This window comes from Dendrobium catenatum, unplaced genomic scaffold, assembly GCF_001605985.2.
Source record: "Dendrobium catenatum unplaced genomic scaffold, ASM160598v2 fragScaff_scaffold_142, whole genome shotgun sequence".
NCBI classification, from domain to species: domain Eukaryota; kingdom Viridiplantae; phylum Streptophyta; class Magnoliopsida; order Asparagales; family Orchidaceae; genus Dendrobium; species Dendrobium catenatum.
Window position 1 is genome coordinate 616,780 of NW_021318604.1, and position 10,057 is coordinate 626,836.

General features: G+C 33.3%; 1 protein-coding gene across 1 annotated transcript in view; it reads left to right on the forward strand.

The window, feature by feature from the left end:
• The window catches only part of LOC110103971 (probable histone-arginine methyltransferase CARM1), a 53,460-nt gene extending 43,680 nt beyond the window's left edge, over positions 1 to 9,780 (forward strand). Inside the window, exons 13-15 of the mRNA XM_020832879.2 lie at positions 6,535 to 6,707; positions 6,796 to 6,950; positions 9,361 to 9,780. Coding sequence (XP_020688538.1) covers positions 6,535 to 6,707; positions 6,796 to 6,950; positions 9,361 to 9,426 — 394 coding nt within the window. The 3' untranslated portion in view covers positions 9,427 to 9,780. The remainder of the gene's footprint in view (positions 1 to 6,534; positions 6,708 to 6,795; positions 6,951 to 9,360) is intronic.
• Positions 9,781 to 10,057: the final 277 nt, after the last annotated feature.

A 10,057-nucleotide genomic window follows, 5' to 3' on the forward strand; every position in this document is an offset into this window, starting at 1 on the left:
TCCTCAGATGAATATAATAGGGACGGCCATTGTTAGTTAATTGTATTAATTAATTAATTAATTAAATTAAAATAAAATTTTAATTTAATAATTAATTAATTAATTAATTCCAAATTAAATTAGTGCACATTTTTCTAATCTTTCAAAATTTTGTCTAAGTCCCAAAATTTTAAGTAAATTTCGCCAGCCTTCCGGCGTCCCCTCCCCGATGCCGGGAGGTAAGAGAGTGGCTCGACTCGACCGGATCAAATCGACGGCGAGGAGATTTGGGAGAGCGAATCGATCCCAAAAATAAGTCTTCGAATCTTCTAATACGTGTGATCTGTTGATTGAATAATTTAATTGATTGATCAAATGATATGTTTAAATCATTACTAATTTAATTATTTTTGCTTAATTGAGAGTTCTCCACTTTTCTCAAAAATTCGTATAAGTCCAAAAATTTTTCTAAGTCCTCAATTTTTTTGAGAAAATTTTGACATCCTCCCGGCGTCCCCTCCCCGATGCCGGGAGGTAAGGAATTGGCTCGACTCGGTCATTTTAAATTATACATTATATTACAATTATTATAATATAATATAACATTATATTATACTGTTATATTATATTATTATATTAATATAATATAACATTTATATATTATAACAATATATATATTATAATATTACATTATAGTATATATAATATAATATATATAATATACATATATAATAGAGAGGGAGAGGAGGATCGGGAGAAACAGGAAGCCCGATCGGGCTGGGGTCGAAGGCAAAGCCACGCACGGGAGTCTCGGCGTCGACGGAGGAGGCGTCGGATGGGCTCGTCGGCGACGTGGTCTACGTCGGTGGTAGTCAGGCCGGCGGGATGAGGAGCAAAGCAGGATGTTGATCCTCTAGGGCACGGTGGAACCAATGGGATTTGGCGTCAATAGAGGCCGATGATCTTCGGCGGGAGTAGAGGTAAGTCGCTCAACTTCTTTGCCTTCGATTTTCTTCCGGTACTGAGAGCGTCTCTGTGCGTGTATGAGAGCGTGAGAATGAATGAGAGGATTTCATTTTTTGTATCGTGAGAGGGAGACGGTTTGAGCAGTTGTGTCCGATCGTGGAATGAGCGGTTGTGTCCGATCGTGGGTGGTTTCTGTCTGAACCGGAGCCGGCTGGGAGTAGTTACAGTCAACAGTCGACATCTCACCTTCGGCTTCAATCGTCGTCGACAACCCATTTTCTTTAGCTTCAATTGTCGTCGATAGCCCATCTTCTTCGACATTTCGTTATTCTTTAGAAGTTTTAGGCTCTAATACCAACCGATGTAGTATATCAACGAAGGAAAATGATCTGCTAGAAGATATGCACAAAACTAGGGAACAACAAAAGCTCAAAGGCTTAAAATCATAATATATTCTTCCTACATGCCTCTTCCTTTCAACTAGTATATATATAAATGTAATAAAAGATTCTAGAAAACTAGACAAACTAATCTAAGGTAGGCTTTAACTAATATGTTTCACATCACTTATGATCACAACTTGCTCGGTGGTCTCATTAATTTTAATCAACTCAAAATTTAAAAGCAACTTTCTTTGATACTGGTCAAATAATAGTTTGATTCAATTTAAAAATAGAATACATATGGGATTTTTTTTTTCATTCGTGGTAAACTTTAAAATAATCTCTCGACAATTCGTATAAGCCAATTTAGTCCTAGAGTATTACATTGTTTCAATTTAGCTCCTCTATCATACAAAATTGATCTAAATTGGTTTATTTGGAATTAAATTGTGATCAAATTTATATCACAGTTCTAATAAGAGGGACCATTTTAGATCAATTTTGTATAGTTAAGGGGCTAAAGTGGAGCAACGTGATGATATTATGGAACTAAATTGGCCTCTTTCAAGTAGTTTGAGGATTATTTTGGGATTTTTCTGTATTATGCAATATAAATTTTAGAAATATTTAATGCTAAAATCACGTCAAAAGTTGTCTCAAAATTGATCATTTTTGACATATCGCAAACTTGACTAAAGCTTAATATTTCTTTGTGTAACTTGACCTCTGATTGGGGGCATATATAGTTGATACTTATGTTTGCAACTTGCTCGGTGATCTCTTAAATTTTAAGCAACTTGAAATTGAGATCAACTTATATATATATATATATATATTAATTGAGCTTCTATTTCAGGTTATATATTTTTTCTTGTCAGGATTTAAAAATGCATTTATGCTTAGCAAGGCAAGGCTTACGTCTCGAAGCAGATTAAGATATAAACCTTGAATTAAAAAGAATAAAGAACTAATAAAATAAAATAACTCATAAATTTGTCATAAATTATGGACATATTAATTTAATTCATTTTTATAAATAAAAAAAACCACACAATTAGTAAAAGAAGGTAAACCTCAATTTTCAATCTTAATCTAAAGTGAAAAAGATTCTTGCTAAGCGAACAGTTAAAAATAAATTATAACATAAGGATCATGATCCATTTCATAATCACATATCTTTTCTCTTGCAGTCGATTGCTTTTATTCATTTGCAGCTAGAAGTGTCAAAATGGGTCGGGTTCGAGTTTGATCTGAAATTGACGTGTCCCAAACCAGCTAACCAGAACCTGACCTATTTAATAAAATTTCAAAAGCACCAACCCAAACTCGTCCGGCTCGCAACCCGAATGACTCTAAACCAACCTGTTTTTGATATATATATATTTTTTTATTAACTACAAGTAAAAAATTAGTATGTTTGATAAAAAAAAAAGAAGATTATACCTACAAATAATTTTTTTTTTTTAAATTTCATTATGTATTTGTCTCAGTTTTCCACCTCCACCCAGCTGCCATTTTTTTTTTGTTTTTGCTTTTTCCTGTTGCCCGTAGGTACCCCTTCTTGCTCTTGACTCCTGCCCTCTCTTATTCCTCTCTCTCTCTCTCTCTCTCTCTCTCTCTACCATTTCTTTTTTTTCCCCGCTGGCAACCTCCTCTTCTCTCCTCTCTCTCATTCTCTCCATGAGGGTGAAACTGTTTTAAACATTTTTTTATTTATTTTCTAATTTATCTCTCTCTGTCTATCCCTCTCATTATTTTACTACTAATTTTTTATATTGATTTTTACTGGACCATCTTAAACTTTCTTTTTTACTGTGTTACATTGTTTCTCTCTCTCCCTTGGTGAGGGGAAGATCATCTTAAAACCTCTCTTTTTTTCACCTTTTATCTCTCTTCTTATATATTTTTTCCATTTTAATCATTTTTCTTAACATTACTAGTATTTTTTTAATTAAAAATTTCATCAATTTTTTATTATTTAAAAAACTCTAAATATCTTTTTATAGAAATTTATATAATTAAAGCCAATAAATTACACTAGAGGAGAATTACAATATTTAAATTCAAATAAAGTAGCTTAATATATGCTTATTATAATTTTTCATATATTTTAAATATACTTTTATGTTAATAAGATGCAATTTTTTTAATATATTAATTGCTCATTATAAAATAAATTTTAATTATTATTTTTAATTTAAATTATATATGAAAATGTACTATAAAAGAATAGTTGAATAGATGAGCAGGGGGCAGGGCAGAGCGGGCAGCGGCCGGGCAGCAAAAAATTTAATTTTTTTTAAAATAAACGGGTTTGCGGGTTCACCTGGCAACCCGCCGGGTTAACCCGAACCCGACCCGTTTATCAAACGGGTCGGGTCCAACCCGGATTTTCCAGGTCGGGTCCGGGTCGGGTTTTCGGGTCGGGTCAAATATTGACACCCCTAATATATAGTCCAGATAAATGTGTTGAAATTAATTTATATGAGCATGGCAATAAATTTTTTTATTATTATAAAATTTATCTTTTTTATAACAACTATAAAGTCAATTTCAAGTTGGAATGAAAAAGATTGAGATTATTTTTAAAATCAGAAATTGTGCCACCATGGATAAAAAATCCTTGTTCCGCCATTAATTTCAGGTAAAAAATTGTTTCATCAGTCAATCCGACCCCAATCCATTTTTAATAAACAGGTTGGAAAAACTCAACCTTAACTAGACCCATTTATTAAACGGGTCAACCCGAACTTGGATTTTTTGGGTCGGGTTCGGGTTGGCGGGTTGGGTCATTTTTTGACACCCATATTTGCAGACTTCCTGTCGCTTGTAGACCCCACTCGCTTACTATGATGTATGCAAGGAATGGATCAAAACAAGTTGAGTTGAAAATTTTGTAAGTTCTACTTGAATCAGCTCATTAATGAGCCTCTTCTTATGTTTCAAGCTCATAAATGCTTTCCTCTACTAGATATCAGCTCATTAATGTCTAGTAGAGAGCCTTTTTAGCTCATAAATTGAGGTTCATTCCCCCATTTGTTGTCCCTTTGGTTCCCGTGGTTGGTTCCTTGGTTCCCATGCCTTGGCTCCTTGGTTCCCACAGTTGGCTCTTGGATTTCCGTGCCTTGGCTCCTTGGTTCTTGCGGCTGCCTCTTCGGTTCCTGGCTGGGCTGTTTCCCGTGAGTGTATGGGGGCTTTTCCGTGGCTTGATGCTTTGTTTCTTGGAATTGACTGTTGGCTTTTCATATTCTCTATTTAATTAGCTTTTAAATTAATGTTTTGTGGCTATTTGTATTCCCCTCTTATGTCTATAAATAGTAGATGTTTGGGTTGTTAAGAATATGCTATGTGAATGATTTTTGGAAATGTAAACCTTTGTTGGAAAAGCTTGCGAGCTTTGTCAACTTATTCTTCTCTTCTCCTCTAGGAAATCTTGCGAGCTCTTTCCACCCTTCTTCTCGACTTCTAATCTCTTTCGTCTCTCCGCAAATGACCACCTCAGCTGTATCCCTCTTCTCAAAGTAAGCAAGTTTAGGGTGTCTTGTTAGAGTCTTTGTTTGTAAGTCGTTTAATTTTAAGAGTTGTAAGTCTTTATTTATAAAAGTGTTCGTTTATATGAAATGTAAGAGTTTGTTCTAAAATTTCTAAGTTATCTCTTCTTTTTGAGCATTTTGTGTCTTCTTTTATATAGAAGTTGATTGTGTTTTTGTGATAAAAAATTTGGGTCCCTCCCCAAATTTTTGATTGCATTATACTATCTGCCTAACTATGCCTTTCTTTCTTCTGTTTGACTCTCACAATTCTAAATTAAAGAATTAAACGGGGATATAAATTATAGTAAAGTATATATAAGAAAAGATCTTTTAAAAATTTTTATTTGGTATTTGTTTGAGGCGCTACCTCAAATGCCTCGAGGTGTACACCTCAAACAAAAAGGGTTCAAACTTCACTCAGACCAGAAAAAGAGTAAGTCTGGAGGTGATTTTTAGGCGCCTAATGGTGTTGTGCACCTAGTGCCGCATGCCTCGAACACTTCTTTAAAGCATGATTTATGTATATATATTCTCTAGTAAGAATTGTTGAAATATTTTACTGCTTAAGACAACTTACAATTGATAATTTTTTACTTAAACTTTATTAAAAACAAAATTGAAATTCTTAGCCTGGCATGCTCTCTCCGGACTTGATATAACTTCTAGTGTGTATGTGCATATGTTATTATTCGGTCATCATATGTTCATATTTTTTTAGATTAATACTTTTTTTGAGCAATAAAACTAATTATGCTTTTTGCCGCTTAAAGTCATCAAATTTAGTCTAACAAACCTGTAAGTTCAACCAGGTAGGAGAGTTTTGTAGATGCTATATTGAATCTGATTTCTGAACATAATCTATTCTGTTTTGGTTTAGGGTAAGTGCAGTTGACTATTCACATAAGAATTCTTTTATTTTGTATTTTTGTATTTTTTATTTTTTTAAATTCTTTTATTTTGTAGTTAATTTATTGAATCTTAGTCGATGACCATACATATCTGGCCTCCTTTAATAGCTGATGCTGTCCACTATTCAAAAAATAATTCTAATCCCAGGACGACTGATCTGACACTAGCTTAATGAATGTGTATCGGACTTCTACTAGATGGCTATTCTAGAGAGTAACCCACGCGCACTCTTATACCTTCGTAAAATTGTTTTGCATTTCTTCTACTACCTTTCAGCCGCTGCTGGAGTTTTTTGTGAACCATCTTTAGGTTTTTAGTTTTTGATTACCGTGTTTTTCTTTTTTTAACTTAGCTGCCCTAATATAAGAATGGTTTAGGTTGCACATATTTATGGGTGTGATAACAGGTTTGATAAAGTTTATTATGCTTTGTTGTTTGATATATAAAAATTGTCTTGTTGTTTTCTATTTCTTAAGTTTGTTTTTTCACCATAACTATTTTAGCGCTCTTATGCCACGTCTTATTAAGTTGCTAATTTGACGCTGTTGAGCTCGTTTACATGTTGAAATACATTATTGGGCTGTTCCACATTTTTTCTTTTCCAAATAAAAGACAGTGCTCCATGTACATTTCTCTGGCTTGCCTTTATATTTCTTGGAGTTACTTTTGTTGGCATTTCTGAATGCAGCATGATTCAAGCATCCCAAGGTTTTACTGGGATAGTTTTAACTTAAGTTTCATAAACTTTGTGGTTTAACTGGCAGTTCTGTTCAAAGATGGCTTACAACTGCTCCTGGTTCCCCTACCACACACTGGTATCAGATGCGCTGTGTGCTCTCCCAACCTATATATGTCATGGCTGGTCAAGAAATTACTGGGAAACTCCACATGGTAGCCCATAGTTCTCAGAGTTATACTATTTATTTGACTTTGTCAGGTTTGATTTATTTAATCTCATCTATTTATATGAAAATCCTCTGTGAAGTGCTGAAACTCGTAATACTTTGTACTTATATTATCTGCAGCCAAAATGTGGGGCGCTGGTGCGGATCAAGGTGGAATATTACAAACATCCACCGGTAAACTTGAGCTCAAGGAACCATACTACCGGTTGTCTCAACCACTAACTTATATACCGCCACAAGATCAACAGATCCACCAACAATTTATATCCACACAGGTATTTATATTGAACTCTCTTGGTGAAGTTTCCTGTATGATTGTTTTCACGACCCAACTCAATACAACCCATACCTTCTAATGGGTCATATCAGGTTGAGTGCATGACTAGTCAATTACTTAGATTTTTTTATTTTGAAAGAAATTCTCTCATCTTTTAATCTACATACAGAGAGCCACTAAAGTCTATACTTATAAAAATAAAACATCATCCAACATATATACACAATTCAAATTTATTCATCTCAAAATATATATACAATAATTATGATTTATCATTCACTATCAAAATATATTTAATCATCATGATTATAAAAGAATCTATCTATATCACAAAAGAATACCTTTACAACAATTATTCTCTCAGCTAGTCTTTTATCCTTTCCTAAAATATGTAAACAACTGAGTGAGCGTATAGCTAAGGAAGTCACATGTAATATACAATTGTATTCAATAAGGAATGTAAATCAATATGCATGTTGGCCTCTATTGAATTCTAAGCTATCCTGAGTAAATGTTATTCTATGCTTATCAATATAACTTTATCATATGTATGCAAGTATGGTCAATTCATCATGTTTGAATCATATAATATATGCCTTTATGTCAATATACTTATCAAATAAGTCGAATACTAGTATCATTGTATATGCTAATGAATCATCATATGTGTGTGTATATATATATTGAGTTCATGTCTATCAATATTATGTATACTCACATTCATTTATATCATTTCTTGTATGTATAAATGCTATGTGTCATATCATCATGTTCAGTCACATCAGCATGTCAAAATCATGCATATATATACTATGCTTTATGTTACATTAGGAACATAATTCTCATATATCTATCAATGCTATTAATTATATTGCATTAGGATCATTATCATGCATGGTAGAATATTAATCATGTGATGATATCATCTATGTGATCAGGATTTGCAGAATAGAATTATTAGATTGGTCATGTGTTAGTATATGCTATTATCATGCATACTAGTACTATGTATCTTATGGAATCATCATATATTTATCAATTGTATGCATAATAGAATTTGTACAACAATTACATATCAATATCGATCTATCAGTCAAGATCATATATGTAGTGACATCATATTGATGCATCATTAATTTATATGTATCAATAGCAAGTCAAGATTTTGACTAATCATGTCATTTGACGCTGTACAATATCACCTACTATTCAATATGAATCATATCGTATCGTATCAGTCTCAATCAGGTGGCTTTATTTAGGAGTCACCACTCCCACCCTCTTGTAAAGAATATTATATCATGTCTTCATCAACCTAAATCAATCTCATTTAGGTGCCAATTTTTTTGCATGCACATATATAATGGTAGATCTGTAAATATATCATATTTATTGTGCATAGACAATATCATGTAAATCATAATGATAATATTCAATAATCAATATAGTTTGTCCATTTTCATATATGCTTGTTCAACAAGTAAATCAATATAAATATGCATGTTATAGCTAGGAGTGTAAAAATGGGCTTACGGGTCGGGTTTGGATCCAACCCTAAATTGACCCGACCCGAATCCGATCAACTTGAGCTCAACCCGTTCAATAAACGGTTCATAAAGGTGGACCTAAATCAGACGCGCTAGCAACTTTCCCTCTCTTCCTTCTCTCTTCGGCTCTTCCTCTTCTCCTTTTCTTCTCCCTGTTTTACCTCTCTTCTTCCGGCCAAATGAGGAATGAAAAGTGGCCAAATTTGCATTGCTAAATCATCTAGCATAGCTGTGCCCCCAAGGGTTATCTCTCTATAAATTTCCTATAACTCGAGGCCTTAACGCCACAATGCTCATCCCTCAACTTCGTAGCGCTCAAAAGTGCCGTTCAGAGAAGGCAGTGGCGGCGTTGCAGCACTCTCAAGAACTTCTAATTTTCTTCCATTATACATAGAGCTTAGTACTGCGTCGCTCTCCACACCAATGCCGTAGCATTGTCAAGGGCAATTTTGTCCTCATTAAATTTTTCTTTCTAAATTCAATTCCTAAATTTAATTTTCAATCGTTCAATTGTTGATAAATCTAATCGCACTTAAAATTCTTATCAGGTTCTATTTGAAATTCTTATCATGTTCTATTTGGGTCAACATGTATTCTAATTATTGTACAATTGTAATTGTATTCTTTTTTTTTTAATTTCCACATAGATATTTGTTACCATAGTTGTTTTAAAGTTTAAAATAGAATAATATATATTTTTTTAAAGTGAGCCCATACTTTCCTGGTTTGATTTGTGGTCCTATACATAATAAATTGAATCAATCATGAATTTCCTTCCATTTTTGCAGCGGTGTAGCCCTTCCTGTCTATTATTATTATTTTACTTTATGTGACAAAAACTATCTCTATGTTTGTAAGCAGGATGGAAATGTAACCAATATAGGCTTACAGCAACCACAAAATTTGGGGAACTTAATGAACCGGTAAATTCAAATCCTGAAGCATGCTCTTTTAAGCAGGTCCCATCTGTATAATAATGTGCTTCTTTCCCAATGTGTTTCATTAGTCTTACATAGCAAATTCATTGTCAAAATGCTCTATTTATCAACAATTTTATCTTTCGGAATCGTTGGTATTTAAGTGCGTTTGTTGTATCATGTTTGTGTGAAACATACGTGGGAGGCATGGTTGCCAAGCTGTTTATTTTTTTGTTCTAGCCAATCCCGCCTCTCAAATATTATTCATCTTTCTTTTAAGTACCAGAAAAAAAAAATGTAACTCTTCTTGAATGCCTAGCTTTTAACTCCACGATATTTCATCAATGATTGTTTTAGTTTTTGATATTGTGCTTCAAATGAGTATTACCACTTTCTGTCTGTCATTTGATTATTTAATTGCTGGTTTATGCTATTTATGATGAAATCATCATGTTCCCAACTAGATGAATATAGGTGCATGCTCTCTCATGAGTACTGTATTGGAATGGTACAATTGTGGTTACTAATGTTGAATTTGTTGGGAAATAGGCGGAATCAAATTCAAACACACAAAAACTTAATTGATTGCGAAATTTACCTAATGATTTTTATTATTATAATTGTGGAGAATTATTTTCATA